The sequence below is a fragment of the Heliangelus exortis genome, chromosome 1, assembly GCF_036169615.1.
Source record: "Heliangelus exortis chromosome 1, bHelExo1.hap1, whole genome shotgun sequence".
Taxonomy (NCBI): domain Eukaryota; kingdom Metazoa; phylum Chordata; class Aves; order Apodiformes; family Trochilidae; genus Heliangelus; species Heliangelus exortis.
The window spans coordinates 133560085-133578710 of NC_092422.1; the positions used below are offsets into that span (position 1 = coordinate 133560085).

Below are 18626 nucleotides of genomic sequence, written 5' to 3' on the forward strand. Positions count from 1 at the left end.
CCAAGAGTCTCGGGAAGAGCTTGCAGCATGTGAGGACATGAACCCTGACAGACCCTGTAGTGTCTGTCTTTCCTTGAGAAACTTCCACGATGAGGATCTGCAGCCTGGACCTAAAAAAAGACGTGTCTTGCTTAAGACAGGGCATTGCCAGGTGAACGAGTGTGGAGAGAAATGGAATTTAAGAAGGGGTAGAATGTCATCGTTTGAACAGGAGGAAATATAGGAGATCTTTCAGACTCTTGAGAGGGGCGGAACACAGAGGGAGGGGTCTATTTCCTCCCATGCCCTGCCCATACTCTGTAAAGATCAGGCAGAACAGCAGCTCCTCCTTTTTTTTTTTTTTTTTTTTTTTTTTTTTTCTCTGCTCACTCCTGGGTGCGCTGCTTTACTGCCAGCTCACCAGAATCCACAACTATCGGATGCTGGGAAGAGCCGTGGACCTCCCCCCTGTCCTGAGTCGGCCCTGCTGCAAGGGGACCACAGGCACCTATCCCTGCTGGCATCGAGACCGGGATGTGTAAATATATATTTATATACATTAGTATTTTTGTCACTTTTGTTACTTTATCCCTTATGTTACTGCCTTTCCCCTGTGCTTGTAAATCTGTCTCCAATTGTTTTCAATTTCAAACTTCACATCTCCAGTCTTTATTCCCCCTTTTATCTTCCCTTGTTGCTGGGGGAGGAATAGAGAGTAATCCTGTCCTTCAGTTCATGGTCCGCCCCAACTGCTAAGCCATAACAGCAACAAACACAGAAGCTTCCATGCAGAAATCCAATCAATTCCAGCCAAACTGAAAAAAGCCACAGAACAGCTACCCAGATATTATAAATTCCAGACAAGAAAAAAACCAAACTATAACAAACATTAAGAAACCTGTAATAAACAGCTTTTATTTTTCTTTTTCTGAAGGGTACTTTCTAACACCTTTAAGTGTCTAGCTTACAATCAGAAAGAGATGCAATGGAAGTATAGAAGCCATAAAGAAATGTTTTGTAGGGTCACCATGCAGGTACTGTCTTTTCACATTTCTTTCCTAAGTATCTTCCATTTCAGATAATATTTGGAAAAATTTTCTGTGGAAAAAAGAACCTAATTAGGTCTGGAAAGAAATTCTAGTTACCTCTTTCATTACTGGAAATGCCTAATGATTACATGGGCCCTTCTGACTAAGCCTCTCAAAGACAAAGTAGTTAACAATATGAAAAGTGAATACAGAGTTTTCTCCATCTCTAAACTGCTGAGTTTGAAGGAGAGGAAGGATAAATTATGACAGCAATATCTGGGGAAAAAAAGCACATGATTTTCTATGGTCTCTTTTTCTGCAATAGAAACTTATCTGTTTTTTTCTATGGACTTAACAGACCAACATGTAAGAAATCAGTTCTAGGCTTTCTAACATACTCTAACATGCTGTAAAAAACCCAAACCAAAAAACTAAATAACCAAACCCTAAAAATCCTATTACTAAAAAAACCCAAACAACCCCCCACACCCCAAAACTAAAGAGGACCTCTATATAAGTACATTGTAGTAGATACATTTTAAAATTTTTTTTGTGTTTCTGGACCCTAACACCCACAAAATCTGATTAGCTGGCAGTTACTCTTATGGAAGAGGAATGAGTTTGTGTGTGTGAATCAGCAAGAATACCTCCACACAGCAACAGAGCTATTGCAGTGAGTATGTTGTGTTTCCATTAGCTGACAAAGTGAAGCTACTGAAGGTCTGCAGGTGCATGTGTTTTGCTTTTTAAAATTGCTCCTAAAAACGCCAACTAAAATTGCCAGTGCATATTCCTTTGATGACATAGTCACAGAGCTTGAGAATGAAGAGCTACATCACTTCATTCATTTCTACTTGCCTTCTGGGAGTGTGAAATAAGGGTTATTGCCCATGCATTCCATCTGGAAGGGGCCAAGTGAACACCTGTCTTTGCAAAATATGCCAAAGTCCCCCCCGAAAAGGTGGCATCAGGCAGCATAAAATAGGCACATTTGCTGTGCTGGATGCGGGCCCACCATCCAAGGACCTGAACTTCCTACCAAGCTCATTACTGATGTCACTATCATTTTTACATTTTTTACGTTGTAAATGAGCTACCATTTTTACCATTGATACAATTCTCATAAGTGAACAAGCCTAAATGAAGTACATCATTCTTTGAAAAACTAATAAATATGCCACAAGGTATTTTTCAGTTATTTGTACAGATACATAACAAGCAGATCTCTATAAAACAGCTGAAGCTGTCCTTCTCAGAATCACCAATTCCAAGAACACTAATTAAACAAATCTTTCCAGCAAGAGATTTCCAGAAAGAAAATCAGTATGGGACATATCAGAATTCTTGCTTAGAATAAGCATTGACAGAATTTGCTTTTCTCTGTAAAACAATACATACAGACTTTTGCAGCCCCAGAAGAACACTCCAGAAAACCTCAGTTGAGGATACAGAGCAGAAACTGCAATCCTCATTACAGCTGAGGGTAGGGTACTTAATACCAGCTACAGAAATCATTCTATTTTAACAACATGTGATAGCATCAAATATCAACAGAAGTATGAGGCCCCAGTCTACTTCAATGAACTATGAGATCAGTAACAGTCTTTTCTTCAAATTATTGCAAAAAATGAATAATGTATTTGTAAACCAAAATTTTGCTAATTCAGAAGTTATCTTGTAATGTATACATTTAATGTATATGTATACGTTTAAGTATATGTTTAATGTAATACAAGTTCAAAGTTCTACCTGTCTTCTACAGGTAAAACATAAAGGGTAAGGACACTAGGGAGACTTCCACAATGGATAGTTTGGTACACATAAATGTTATTTTAGAAACTGACATTCAAACTCCTATTTTTATTCAACAGCAGAGTTGCAACATTTTTGAGAATCCTGAAAAAATAATGATGATACCAACAGTTCCTTTATAAAGGATGACAACCCTCTCCTAGAAATAAATGAATAATTTATTCATACGGAGCTTCAAATGTTGTGTATATTCTGTCAGTCAGAAATCTTGCATATTTTGATGGAAAACAGCAATATGAAATTAGAGTATGCTCCTAGGTGGAAAATACTAATATAATTCATGTTACTGATAACTTCCACACCACAGATGAGAACTGCTCAAATGTAGTGCTACACAGGTAGACAACTCTGCATATATACAGTATTTTCAGCTTGATAAAAAACAAGTAATAAAATGTGTACACGAACTCCATTTCTATTGATAGATATTTTCCAGATAGACACATTAAAGGTCACTAGAGGGAAAAAAAGTTCTCATCAGCTCAAGTCTAAGGCAGTATGAAAACAAGATGTTTTTGCAACTAGTTTCTGGATCTGGTAACTCTGCTAACAAGATTACATAAATTGTTACAGATTTATTTATGTTAGGTTTTTTATTCATGTGAATTACCTGTCAATACTAGAGGATGTTTCTTTGTACAGCAAGATTTCTTGATATCTACCAGTGGCACACACCTGGTTTTGTTGAAATATAGTTTCATATAAGCCTACAAAGGGAAAAAAACCCCATATAAGAGAAAAGAAAAAAATTAAAAAGCTGTAAAGATCAAATATGCTTAACAACTTAGCACATAATTTCATCTTGTGCAATGAATTATGTCAATTTACCTACTTTATATAAGGCATCAGATGCCAGAAGATTATTCTAGATTATGGAATTTCATTATGATTTTATCTCAACATCAATCATCAAATTTTATCTCAATTATCAAATGTGGTCCCCTCACCAATGCAAAAAAAAAAAAAAGTCTTCTCTCTAAAATTTCTAGCTTATCCTTAGAATGAGAAGTTAAGCTGCTTCCTTTTGCTCCTTCAATAACCAAGATTCCTGCCTGCATTGTACTGACAAGACTCAGCCTGTTCATCACTGCTAACAACAGCTTTGTTTTCATTTCAGCTTACTCATGCTTTATAAAAAGGCTAGGAGAGTCAGATCCTCCATGATGGTAAGTATGAAACTATGTGTCATTTTTCTTGATGTTGAAATCCACTTGCTATGCTATTGGATGGGTTTTAAATATGGCAAACAGTTCCACACTACATTACAGACATGTAAGAAATGGCATTTCACATATAGGAAGTCTCATAAATATAATGACTGATGGTAGGTCTCAAAGGAGGCAAGTATTATTACCTCTATTTAGACACTGAGGGAAAAAAAAAGTGCGTGTAGAGCAATCTGACAAAATAAGGAAACAGACATCTGGAAGAGACAGTTTCAGGGTGCCAGATGCTTTATATGCTGGGCTGGACTGTAAGAGTAGCACACATATACATAAATTCAAAATAATAAAGAAATTAATTCTAGAGTTCAAAATTAACCAATTCAACAGTGGAACAGCACACAGTCTTCTAATTTACATTTATTTTAATACACTGATCTGAAACTGTTAAAAGTCAATTATTAGATGCACAAGTCAAGAAAAAAACAACCAAAAAAATCAACAATAAAATAACAATAACCACAACATGAGGAATAGCCTATTTCAAAGGTAAAAGTGTAAATTATCTCGTCTAGAATATCTGCACTAAAAGTTACTTTTCTTACAAATGCTTTCTGATATTCATTTCCCCAAATACAGCATGAGTAAATTCTCCATAGTCAACCTTATCACTCTTGCTATCATCAAGAATAAGCCATAAAGATTCAAAGTCCTGCAATTTAAAAAATATTTTGTTCTTCACTATGTCCCAGAATGGAACAATTGCTATAATAGATTAAAGTATTGTCACCAAAACAAAAAAGTTGCCAATCAAAACTGACTCAAAGATTTATCAAAATAATGCAAGTCATCATTGGTCACTGATGACTTTAATTCACATTATTTGCAGTTTTGATAGCTGTGGGCTGTTTTCAAAACACAGTATATGAACCCCCCCAAAAATAAGTAAAAGCATTTCATAAATATTTTTAAAAGCTTAAAAAAAAGACAAAAAAAATTGCAATCACATTTGCTTCTTCATGACATAAAAAGATTGCACATTTAAATTTTTTTCTCATTTTTAAGAATTTCATATAGGACTGTGAAATTAACTGTTTAATGGCATTTAATTGCCATCAAACTCTAGATTTAAACAAAGAAAGGAAGTGATCCCATAAATTAAATTTAGATAATACCCATGATTACAGATTCATATAGACTTACCCCTTCAGGTATTTCCAAGTGAAATACTTCTAGAGCTTCTCTGAAGTCTGCCTGAGAAAGCAAACCATTTCTGTTCTTATCTATGTATCTGAAATACTTTCCTAAGCCTGTTATAACCCGAACTCCTCTTTTACTTTTTTCTCTCACAGTTTACCTGAGAATTTAGAGAAATAATGTTTACCTTAAGTTGGCAACTTCATGGGATATGGAGGTGATATGAAAGAAAATCACAATTACTTATAATACTGCTGATTAAAATAACATATTCACACATCCCAGCTCCCTTATCTAAAGATGAGAGAATGTCAGCTCAAAATGAAATTATCAGTTACTCAACATTTGAGTAGGAATCATATAAAGCAGCCAATATCTAACAAGCCATTTGAAGAGATCAGAGAAGGAAAGGAAGAATGGATATCACCCTTTACATAATCAGATCTTAAAACTACTTATTTCTGCTAGAATAGATTACTTACTATGTATGAACATATAAAGCAGTTTAGGAACACTGCTGCAGTAACGCAAACATTTCACTATGGGATACACCGTTGCTCCTTCATTGTACAAACATACTTAATATATGTAGAAACAAGAACAAATAATAAGCAATGCTGCAAAATAGCTTCAAAATTATACAGAAAAAATTATTTCAGTGGTAAAATTCTCCAGGTGGCAGGTTTACTTTAGAGATGTCTGAGTTTATCTGTTAACAGAAGTCATCTGCTATTATCGTATCTTCAGATTACTTGTGTCTACAATTAACAGGGGAAGACAGTGAAAGAAGAAAGTTTTTTCCGGTAAAGATCAAATTCAGACATATGTTAAAAGATGTCTTGAAGTATATTCATGTGAATATGCCAAGCCACACTAGCAAACCTTAGAGGTAGCAAAATAATACAGAAGTCCATGTGTCTATTACATGGGGGGAAACATGGAATAACTATCAGATTGAAAAGTATCCCTCATTTACTATTTCAACAATAAAAAAATGAACAAGCAGAATTTAGTGACCAAAAAGTGCCTACTTAAAACAGGGTTAGCTAATTAAAAACTGATATTAAACCAATTAGTTTTATTTAAGTTTCTTACATACAGTAGATGTTTTCTAAAACCTTTTTAAAAAATTAACTTAGCCTATTTATTTTTTCTGAACTGTCAAAATTCGCACACACTAAGGGATTTTTCACATGCAAAAAAAAAAATCCAGTCTCTACAAGTGCTGTGACCATTACTAGAAGGAAAACTGAGAAGTATCTTCATGGGTTTGTATCTATACAAATCCAACTTAACCCCAATATAAATAACATTTCTCTTCTGTATGTACTCTATTTCCAATGCTGTACAATGTAGAATCTTTTTCTTTTAAAGAGAAAACACTCTGATTGCCAGAAAACACCTTGGTTTATGGAAGTATGGTGAGTAGCAAATGTTTAAATCTCTATATAGGTGTGTGTAAACAAGATGTCCCATTCATATCTATGCTTTCTGTGAAAGTATTCTCATATTTTATAATTACAGAGCACCTTCCACGTTACAACTCTGAGTTGCTTTCTCATTCAACTAGAAGGGATCATCTCAGCCAGTCACCAAGGATACCGTATTTCAGATTTTTTGCTGTTTCTAAACAGTTGATGTTTATGTAACATTTTTCTGTGAGTGTGTAGGCATCATTAACATGCTGAATTATTTTCACAGAATAAGAACCAAGGAAGGATTAACTGAAAACATGCTCTCTAACAAGCTATGCTTTGACAGTAGAATTGTATCAAGGTAATAGACTTTTGTGAAGCTTTTCAATCCTATGAATTTATGAATGAAGCTATTTACTCTCCTGAAATAATTAATCGCACTAAACTTTTCTGTTCTATATGCTTAGAAAAACTATGTGCTGTATGGGTATATCCATATACATGTATAATAAATATATCCACATACATGTATAATAAAAATTTTCACCTGTCTGATGGTTCGTGGCTTTACAGACCAATTATGCAGTGTTCAAATGCACAAGTAACATTACATTACCATCATACTTATAGCTTTGTGCAGGACAGTTGGCACAGAGGCTGTGTAAAATACTGCTCTTAGCTGTTGCACCTCACTTGATTAAAAATTATTTTTGCCTTGTCTTAGTATGTGGCAACCATTGTGGAAAGAATGTCTTTGTGTCTTGTTTCTATCTCCTTACATATTAAACTTGCAGGTTTAGGGCATCTTTGAAACTTCTAAATTGAGTGGCAGTGGCATAAGCATCTCCAGATCTGAAAGTGGTGCTTTTCTGAAGCAGTGAGCTGTGTACATGTTAGACATAGTTGAAGATTCAGCCACAGAGCTTCATATACTGTAACTTCAAATACCATAAGGAATTCAGTAAACCCAGTGTAAGTTGCATAAAAATCACCTTACAAGGCTTTGTCTTTTAGTATACCCATGTGTTTTTAATATTATGGAGAATGGAATATTGCATTAAAATTAATATCCAAGTCCAGAAGTATAATTCAGTGGTGGTTGTAACAGTTTAAAGCTGGGACGGCAATTAACTGAATTACAGATGCTCTCAATCCCTCCCCTTCCTCATAAAGAAAGGAGAGAGAATAAGACTTATAGGTTGTAAACTAAGTTACACAGCTTTAATGAAACAGTAACAATAAAAAGGAAAAAATATTAAATATATACAAATATACAGAAAGACAATACCACATTCCTCACCTCTTTCTCCCAGTAACACATCACCACCAAGACTGCCATCCCTAGGAAAGTCCAGGACTCCTTGGAGTCAGCAGCAGTCAGGAGCTGGAGGCAGAAACACACAGATTCAGGCTGGCATGGATCAGGACCACAGGCAGATAAATGGATGGAATCCTCCCAGGATGCTGAAGCAAAACAGGGACAGGTGAAGAAGGGCTGAAGGGAAGGGTGAAGGAAAGGGAAGGGGCTTTACCCTTGTGATCCCTCAAATTTATACCAGGTATGACGTGTATGGAATGGAATACTCTATTTGGTCAATTCTGGTCATCTATCTTGTCCACTTCTCCCTAAAGAAGGGCTGCCGATGTGACTGCTTTACTCCTTTTCTCTTCCTGGAGCATAAGATGTTCCTCAGAACTGAGCAGTGGCCTTGGTTCTGCGTACCAGTCTCTGGCTGTAACTATAAACATCAAGTGCTATCAGCCCTTGAAGCAGACACTGACTGAGAAACTTGCTGTGAATTTCAGCAGGTAAGAGACTTAACTGAAGGCAAAATTATGAGGCAGTAAATTAGCTCTATTCAGGCCCAACCAAGACAGTGCTTTAGAGAAAATACTCAGGTAGGGTTTTCTTTACTCACTTAGGTATTTTTATTGGCCATATTACTATATCAAGATATTGATATGGTACATGTGTTGTGTGTAAGAGACTGAGGTTGCTTTTGTTGCCTTTTTTTTTTAAGAATACAAGGATTATATTTGTTGAGAAAGACTTCAGAGAAAGATCTTAAAATGTGTGAAGCAAAGATGTTTGCCTGAATGTTTAGAAAGAGAACAAAACTCAGGCCTGAAAATTAATTTCATTTTATGGATCACAGTGCTTTCTCAGGTTTTCTTACACTTCTGGAGTTACTCATAGATAAGGAATAATACTTAAATGCCAATATGGTTAATTATTGAAGAAGAAATCAAAACATGAAAGAAAAGTGTATATTGTAAAGATCTACATTAGCATTTACAGATGCATATTTATACAATTTTATGCACCTCAGGATAGAAATCCCCAAAAGGATATGACAAGATTACAGCATTCAACAGCTCTGAAAAGGCTGGCAAAACTCTGTGATGAACAATTTTATTACAAGCTTAACAATGTTCTCCCAGGTTTTATAAATTCTATTAATCAATTATACACAAAGAACCAACATAAAAATCCATATAGGCAATTATCAGCATGGTGAGGCTACCCAAAAAGGCCTCACATGAAGCTGGTGGATCCAAGCTGGAAATAAAACATCTGGAAAAGCAAACAGGGTTCACAAAGACCCTATGGAATAAGAATAATAAATACAGCAGAAAATGTACTTCAAAAGTGACTGTTAGAGAAAACTTACTTTGTTTCATGCAGCATTCTTTTTCTAAAATACATTGGTGCTGTCTCAAGTCCCTCAAACCCCTGAGCTTTCTTGTAAACATCAGCACATGCAGACTGCTCTGGATTACTTTTAACAGCTCTGAACAGAAAGAACAAGGAGATGCCCTTTGACCATTAGTTAGTTTGAATTTCAGATACTATTTATTCTTACTTGAGAAAGAAACCGCCTAAAAATAACACAGCAATAAAACCTTGGTATTATCCATTAAGCTTAAATAGATTTGTGGGCTTATTTTTTGTTTTTTTAAAAAATCATGAAGTCTATTATTCAAAATCAAATATATGCAATGATATTATGTCAGTCCACTACTGTATAGTAACTTTGCATATACATAATTATTATTTAAAGTACATTTTATACATGTATATATAAAATAAATCTTAGGATTTTCTCATTTCCCTCATTTCTACTGATGGAATATTTACAGAAATAGTGATATTTGTTATCCATTGCTCCTTCCAAAATCATTGACAGCACTTAACTAGTACTGGCCAGTGACATCCCCCAACAAAAACATTGGCACTTAGACCTCTCCCAAAGCACTGGCTACATAGCCCATAGGATCTCCAAGTCACATCAAGCAAACAAGAAATAGATGAACTGGTTTCTGAACATTTTTATATTCTCTGCATCAGTTCAAAAAGTAAAAATAGACTCTTTAAAAATACAGGAGATTCTTTTTATGTTAGTGAAATGGTTCATAATCAGAAGGGAAAATAATTTTGCTTGGCTAATTGCTTGGCTGTTTTATAAACAGTTTTTATCCACCTTTGGACACCAGTTACACTGACTTAATCACAAGACTGGATCTACAAAAGATATAATTCAGTAATAAATTCAATAAATAAATAAAATAATCAACAGGAGGATTCAGAGTAGGAGAAGGCATATATTAAAAAATTAAGACAAAGTAGCTGAAGGAAATTAAGCACCAAATGAACATCTGTTATGCATAACAGGTTTGTTATGCACAAACCTGTATATTTAATACAACATCAGAAGAACTGAAACACTTCAACACAATTAGCATTTTAAGATCATCTCTGTAATCATCTGCTTTACCGGTATCCTTGCAGAGATATGTCATGAGACAAGCATTTATTTGAAAACTGAAGATTTCTGCAATCAACAGTTCCATATTAATCCTGTACAGTGACACTTGAAATTTGCATTATTTCACATCAATATTGTTTCTTCAACTTTCTTGATATCACAGCTTTTAAAAAGTGTAAATTCACATCAATATCGTTTCTTCAACTTTCTTAATATCTCAGCTTTTAAAAAGTGTAAATGCATTAGCAGTCTTTTAAACAATACAGGTCATTTAAACTACAGTTGGAAAGGAAAAAACAAGACAGTGAAGTGCAACATTTCAACCTCAAATCTTAAGATCTGATGGGTGATAACATCAGTACAGATGACTACAGAGACTGTAACCTAAGCATAGAACACAACATAGTGTAAAGCTACCCACAAATAATTTTTAGCAAGGGTATGGCAACATGAAATTAGATCAAAGTAGCTTTTACCATCCTATATCATCATAACCACATAATTTTGATAAATCCTTCAATTATTAAAGCATGATTAAAAATGAGAACAAGGTTATGGGAATAGGAATAATAATGAAGGACATTTTTACTACACTTATCTTTACTTGTAAGTCACTTTTTCTGATTAACATATAAAGGCACCTTTCTACATAGAAGCAATGCTTTCTTGGAGCTAAAGGGGTAGCAATGAAGTTAGGAGAGCTATCCTGTACATCCTTGATCAACTTGATTCATCATAGTGCTTTTTTTTCCTACCTGCCCAACACAAGTATAATACTCCTTTACATCTAAGAGATGTTGAGTCAGTACTAAAAAAGGAATATTAATAAATCTAAGATTCTTAGAAAAGATAATAAATAATTAAAAAGTGTAATTTGTAACAGCTGGCATCCATGTATTTTGCTGAGGTACAAGATGCTTATTTCTGAGAAAAAGTGCTATTACAAGGCCCTTAAATTGGATTCAAGTGTAAAGTTAAAAATTATGCTCAGAAAAAATGAACTTACATATAGCACTTTAAACTGGTATTTCCAGTTAAATTAAAAACACTTTTCAAGATTTTTTGCAAACAATAACACTACATAAGACTGCATAAGACTTTGAACAAGATGATAAAAAAAAATATCAAAATACCTCTTAGGAAAGAAAACCCCCACACTCAGAAATCTAAGGTCTTTTGTAAGGAAAACTGAATTTTTACATTATAACGTCACCTACCTAGATAACTGAACCACCATTAATTTGCTCTACTACAGTCTGTTTTCTCCTCTCTGCACCAACATCCTCCTGCAATGAAAAACTGTGTGAGAGCAAATGAAATATATAACACGAGAGATTTCAAATAGTTAACTACCCTTTAAGATAGCAGCGGTCACATTCTTACCAATGTCAGAATTAATCTCTTTTTTCCCCCATTTTTAAGAGTTCTGTTTGTATAACAAATAGACAAATAATCTCTGCTACACACTCAAATTGTCTATGGATATTAGTTGTCCAAAATAGGGGAATTCTAGTATTCCTGTTGACAGGCAGCATCCTTATCTCTGTATTGTTCCCAATCAGTTATGTAGGTACAATAGAGCCCAAGGAAGCTCACTCTGTTCCAGATTTCATGGTTGACACAGATTCCAACTCAAGAGAATGAAACTTTACCTCTAGCAATATTGAGTAAAAAAAATTCCTTTAGGACTTAGTCTTAATGCACAATTTTTATTTCCTCCACGCCAGAATAATTTTCTGCTAAGACAGGCTAATATAAAAAACTTTTCAGGAAAGATCATAGAATAGAATCATAGAATCATAGAATAGAATCATAGAATCATAGAATTGGCTGGGTTGGAAGGGACCTCAGAGATCATCAAGTCCAACTACCGCTGCAGTTACGAGACCATGGCACTGAGTCCCACATCCAGTCTCTTTTTAAATATCACCAGGGACGGAGAATCAACTACTTCCTGGGGCAGCCCATTCCAATGCTTGATCACCCTCTCAGTAAAGAAATTCCTTCTAATGTCCAACCTAAACCTCCCCCGGCACAGCTTGAGACCATGCCCTCCTGTCTTGCTGAAGGTTGCCTGGGAAAAGAGACCAACCCCCACCTGGCTACAACCTCCTTTCAGGTAGTTGTAGAGAGTGATGAGGTCTCCTCTGAGTCTCCTTTTCTCCAGGCTGAACAGCCCCAGCTCCCTCAGCCTCTCGTCATAGGATCTGTGCTCAAGTCCCTTCACCAGCCTAGTTGCCCTCCTTTGGACCTGCCCCAGGACCTTCATATCCTTCCTAAACTGAGGGGCCCAGAACTGGACACAGTACTCGAGGTGTGGCCTCACCAGCACTGAGTACAGGGGCAGAAACACTTCCTTGGACCTGCTGGCCACACTGTTCCTGATACAGGCCAGGATGCCATTGGCCTTCTTGGCTACCTAGGCACACTTTTGGCTCATGTTCAGCTTCCTGTCAATCCAGACTCCCAGGTCCCTCTCTGTCTGGCTGCTCTCCAACCACTCTGTCCCCAGCCTGTAGTGCTGCATGGGGTTGTTGTGGCCGAAGTGCAGGACCCAGCACTTGGCCTTGTTGAACCTCATCCCGTTGGAATCAGCCCAACTCTCCAGTCTGTCCAGGTCTCCCTGCAGAGCCCTCCTGCCTTCCAGCTTATCGACACTTCCCTCCAGCTTAGTGTCATCTGCAAATTTGCTGATGATGGACTCAATCCCCTCACCTAAATCATCAATAAAGATATTAAATAGAACTGGACCCAACACTGATCCCTGGGGGACACCACTAGTGACCGGCCACCAACTGGATGCAGCACCGTTCAGCACCACTCTCAGGGCCCGGCCCTCCAGCCAGTTCCTAACCCAGCGCAGAGTGTCCCTGTCCAAGCTGTGGGCTGACAGCTTTTTCAGAAGAATGCTGTGGGAGACAGTGCCAAAGGCCATACTGAAGTCCAGGTATTACTGGACTTCAGGCTGTAGACCACATTCACAGCCTTCCCCTCATCCACCAGGTGGGTCACCTGATCATAAAAAGAAATCAGGTTGGTCAGACAGGACCTGCCCTTCCTAAACCCGTGCTGGCTGGGTCTAATCCTTTGCCCATCCTGCAGGTGTTGTGTGATTACACTGAGGATGATCTGTTCCATAACCCTGTCAGGCACCGAGGTCAGGCTGACAGGTCTGTAGTTTTCCGAGTTCTCCTTCCGGCCCTTTTTGTGGATTGGCATGACATTTGCCAACTTCCAATCATCTGGGATGTCCCCAGTGAGCCAGGACTGTTGGTAGATGATAGAGAGAGGCTTGGCGATCCCTTCTGCCAGCTCTCTCATCACCCTTGTGTGGATCCCATTTGGTCCCATAGACTTGTGGGGATCCAAGCAGTTCAATAGGTCACTGATTGTTTCCTTCTGGATTACAAGGAGGCTGTTTAGATTCTTGTCACCTTCTATAAGCTCCAGAAGCCAGCTGTCCTCAGGATAACCTGTCTTACTGTTGAAAACTGAGGCAAAGAAGGTGTTAAATTCCTCAGCCTTTTCTTCATCTTTGACAACAATATTCCCGCTCATGTCCAGTAAAGAATGGATGTTTTCCTTGCCCCTCCTTTTGCCATTGATGTATCTGTAGAAGGACTTTTTGTTATCCTTCACAGAGGTGGCGAGATTCAGTTCAGGTTGTGCCTTTGTCTCTCTGATTTTCTTTCTACACAACCTAACTATATTCCTAAATTCCTCCTGAGTAGCTAGCCCTTTTTTCCATAATTGGTAGGCCCTCTTTTTAACCCTAATTTCTTTCAAAGTCTCCCTGTTCAGCCGGACCGGTCGTCTTCCCCACCGGCTTGCCTTTTGGCACACCGGGACAGCCTGCTCCTGTGCTTTCAAAACTTGCTCCTTGAAGTACGTCACCTTAAGGGGAACAGGAATTTAACATGATCTATTATAATTTTGATCAGAGTAACACTGAACCATAACTCTGTGCTACTCACTGTGAAGTTCTCAGGCACTAATCATCAGTTGTTTCACTGAGAAACCAAAGCACAAGAGGATGTTCCAGGGCAGCATGGAGGCCACTGACAACAACCAAGCCCCAGCATCTTGCTTTGTTTTAACTTCTGGATTTCCAAAATTTTCCATTGCACTGAAATTTGTCTGTTGTCAGAAAACCAAATTAATGTCTATATATGAGAAAAAGGAGATCATTGATACTGAGGGGATTTATGCAACGTTTTCAAAAACTCTGTAGAAAATCCGAAACTGAAAACTTAAGATATTTTTCTGATTATTTTTTCCACAGTTCTTGCGTGCAAACCAAATTTTAAATAAATCAAGGCTTCCCATGGCTGAAGAAGTACCAAAATTTGGTTCCCAGACACCAAGTAACTGTAAGGGATAGTTCCTAATTCCACAAAAGCATGCATATAATTCTCAGCCTTCAAGCAAATACTGATTTGGACTAGACAAAAAAATGAAACAAAAAGATCGATATAAATAATGTTTATTTCAAACTGGTGGTAAGCTTTAGAATATTTCTGAATTATAGGAGATGGGGGACTTTTTAGTTTGTTTTCATATTTCATTTTTTCACCAACCAGAAGTAATGGTGGTTTATTCTGAGTTATTGAATCTTGGCCCATTAACTGTCACAACAGAAGTTTAAAAAGTGCTAAAAGTAAAGGAGGACACAGTGATAATACAGAGCAATGTTTTTTCAAAATCCCAACATATTCTATGGACCCTGGTTTATAGAGCCAAACCATCTAGTACGCCAAAAAGAACCTTACTTAAAAGAAAAAAAACCCTCACACCTTGAATTTCAGTTGAAGACTGGGACAGCAAAAGTACTCTTTAAGGGAACATCTTTGATTCAGCTCTTAGAAAAAAACACTACTATGAATTTACTAAATTGCTGAGGCAACCACTGAACTTGCAGCAACTCTCAATGTTTAAAAAGTAGTAACTCTTGTGTAGTGAAATGAGGCAACCAGGTGGCACTAATTGCCAGGTAGTGGGCATGACCTTGTGTTAAGCCCACCTGTGCCTGATTAGGGTGGGCCCCTACTGCACATGAGCAGGATTAGGGGGCCAATAAAGCTCACACCTGAGGAAACCAGAGGGGAGGCCACTTTCGCAGCAGTAACACTGATTCAGGCTGGTCAGCCCTGAGAGCATTAGACTCAGAGCACTATTCGAGAGTTTCTCCTGGAACACCTGGTTGGACCTTGGAGCGCCATGCCCTAAAAGAGGTTCGTCTTGCTACATCTGGTGGAGAATGCAGGCATAGACCTCGATCTAGCCCATGCTCAGACGAATCAGAAGAAAGGGAGCTAGTCCGGCGCAAACTAGCATTAGCAGAAAACCCAAGGAGTCGGGTAAGAAGATCCACTACCTTTCTTTCTCTACCACTGTTTGACCGAAAAAAGAAAAAGAGATGGGATTGTCAGCAAACACCCCTGTTAATGAGAAACTGGTGACACGGGTGAAGGAGCAAGAACTCTCCTCCTCCCTGTCCTCTGTGGCCGCATGGAAACTTTGGCAGGAGGTCAGCAACCTTTTGGGAAGCCTCCATACTCAAGAAATGAATAAAAACATAACCGGATTAGACGGTACATGGGGAGTAGTGATCAATGCCCTAAAAGAAATAAAAGCCGAGGCGGAAGCTGCCATCACCGCCATTGCAGCACTTCCACCAAACGCTGGCATTGATACTACAGCACCACCACCAGAAGCAGGATCCGGTGTTGTCCCCACTGCACCTCTGAGGGTGGAAAAACCCGGAAGGCATTCTTAGGACTAAGGGACAACAGCCTTGCCATCAAGGGCATGACAGGAAAGTCGCACCATTCTATAGCCGAGTTCCTATCAGATATCGCGGCGGAGGAAGAAAAAGAGGCACCTGCTCCAAGCACCGAAAGAAACAAACTAAAGAATGTGAAGATGCCGATAGCCCATGCCCCCGAGATGGGCAGCCCCAGCTGCCGCTCGAAACCACCCCTACTGCCACCTCCCAGCTCAGAAAAAGAGCATGGGAAAGAAGCGGCCAGCCCACCAGCTGCACCCATCGGCCTGGAGGACAAAATAAAAGCCCTCCTGGAACAAACAAATCAGGCCATGAAATCTTTAGAAAAAAGGATGACAGACATGGAACAACGCTCGTTTTTCCATAAATTGAGACCCACCCACCCTGATGATGATGAGGAGGACATTCCAACCCTGTTGTTATTAAGACAGAGCAACCAAGGCATCAAAGGTGCTGATAAACCCCAACCCGGAAGATGGTCTGGTCTCATCCGCAATGCCATTCTCAAAGGGGATTGGGAGGCCAGCACCATTGCTTGCCCTGTTCTGCACGATAACGGGCCACCTCAATTTGAACAGCACAGTTGGAAAACCTTACAACAAGCCAAGAAGACCCTGAGAGAGGGAGGATTAAAATCAGCAAGTGGTCAGGCTGTCCTGGATTGGCTTTTCACTGCCGACACTAATCGTCCCCACGACTGCCGCAATCTGGCCAGGTACCTGCTCACCCCCTCCCAGCAGATTGTCTGGGCCAAAGAATGGGAGCGCCTAGCCCAAGTGGAAGCAAATTGCCCTCGAGCACCTGGGGATCCACTATCAGGGATAACCACCGAGATGCTCACAGGCTCAGGACGCTATGCAGATGTCCAAGTCCAGCTCCAATTCCCGACTGTGCTCCACCACGTCGCTGCACACCTAGGCCCACTGAGCCTTCCATGTGGTCCCAGAGCCTACCCCAGTCCCTTCATTTACTGCCATCAAGCAAGGGATGAATGAGCCTTTTCAACATTTTGTTGACAGACTCTGGCAATCTATCATGGCTCAATCCGAGCTGGGAGCAGATCAAAAGGAATCCATGTTCAAGCTACTGGCATTTGAAAACGCAAATCTGAGAATGAAGTCACTGTTCTCCACTTTACCAAAAACGGCTGACGTCTCGGAGATGCTGGAGGTAGCTGCCAGGGCCACCCAAACACAACAAAACCAAGGCATGGCCAGTGCCTTTGCCGCCGCCCTGGAACCCACTCAAAAGCTCCTCGCGGCAGTTGCGCAGAAACTAGACAGAAGGGAAAATCGATACAGAAGGAGAAATCGATCAAGAAAATCCACCCCTGTCTGTTTCTGATGTGGAGCCACAGGCCACACAGCAAGAGCTTGCTCAGCCACAGTGTGGTGTGACCGATGCCAGAGAGACAACCACAACAACCTGGCATGCAGGTTTGCAAAAAACGGAAGGCGCAGCGCGCAAGGCCCCCGCACCATGACACAAGTAGCCGGGCCAGCGCTTTACACCAGCTCCCCGCCCCAGCCACAAGGGGGAGCCTGGGCATCGATGTGCCCTCAGCAATAGACGTCACCCTCACGACAACACAGGTACACTGGATACCAACTGGAATTTATGGACCAATATACCAAGAAGATAGCATGATTGGAGCCTTACTAATGGGCCATTCTTCCACTGGAGTTGCAGGACTCGTTGTGCTCCCAGGAGTTATAGGTGCGGATTATACAGGGGAGATCATGATTACTTGTTTTACATTAACACCTCCCCTGATAATCAAAGCAGGAACCCAGCTAGCACAACTGGTCCTCCTCCCAAAAATGAATCTGGGAAAGAATGCCCCCATGGCACGAGGCAGTCAAGGCTTTGAATCTTCTGGAAGCACTCTGGTAACCTTAGTGTAACAGATAAAGACAAGGACCATCATAATTGTAAGGTTGACCTCTGGAAAAGAGGTCAAGACCCTTTCCATGATGATGGACACAGGGGCTGATGTTACAATAATCAACCTTAATGTGTGGCCTCATCATTGGAAACTTATCACTGCCCATGATGCCGTCCAGGGAATAGGTGGTGGTTCCACCCCCTCTTCAGGCCCTTGAACCTGTGCAATTACAGTTTCCTGAAGGACAAGCGGTGACCGTACATCCCTATGTGTTGCCGTTACCGGGACAACTTAGAGGGCTGGTTGGCAGGGAAGTTATGAGCCAACTAGGGGCTGTTCTCTCCATCCCTGAACCCATCCAACCCCCTCAACATTTTTAATAAGGGCCACTGCAGAAGTGCCGCCAACTCCCAGACTGCAATGGAAGACAGACACCCCTGTCTGGGTGGAGCAGTGGCCCCTATCCAAAGAGCGGCTAGAAATCGCCAGCCGTCTGATAAAGGAGCAGCTGGACGCAGGACACATCCAGCTGTCTGTCAGTCCTTGGAACACACCCATCTTCGTAGTTCCAAAGAAGACAGGAAAATGGCAATTA

The 18626-nt window shown here is 39.5% G+C and overlaps 1 protein-coding gene across 1 annotated transcript in view; it reads right to left on the bottom strand.

Annotated features, from left to right (window-relative positions):
- Positions 1–786: 786 nt before the first annotated feature.
- The window catches only part of CAPS2 (calcyphosine 2), a 29233-nt gene continuing 11393 nt past the window's right edge, over positions 787–18626 (bottom strand). The window contains 10 exon segments of the mRNA XM_071738301.1: positions 787–1077; positions 3430–3526; positions 4579–4610; positions 4613–4694; positions 5186–5344; positions 6329–6544; positions 9079–9169; positions 9267–9386; positions 11579–11598; positions 11600–11647. Of these exon segments, the coding sequence (XP_071594402.1) occupies positions 1025–1077; positions 3430–3526; positions 4579–4610; positions 4613–4694; positions 5186–5344; positions 6329–6544; positions 9079–9169; positions 9267–9386; positions 11579–11598; positions 11600–11647 (918 nt within the window). The 3' untranslated portion in view covers positions 787–1024.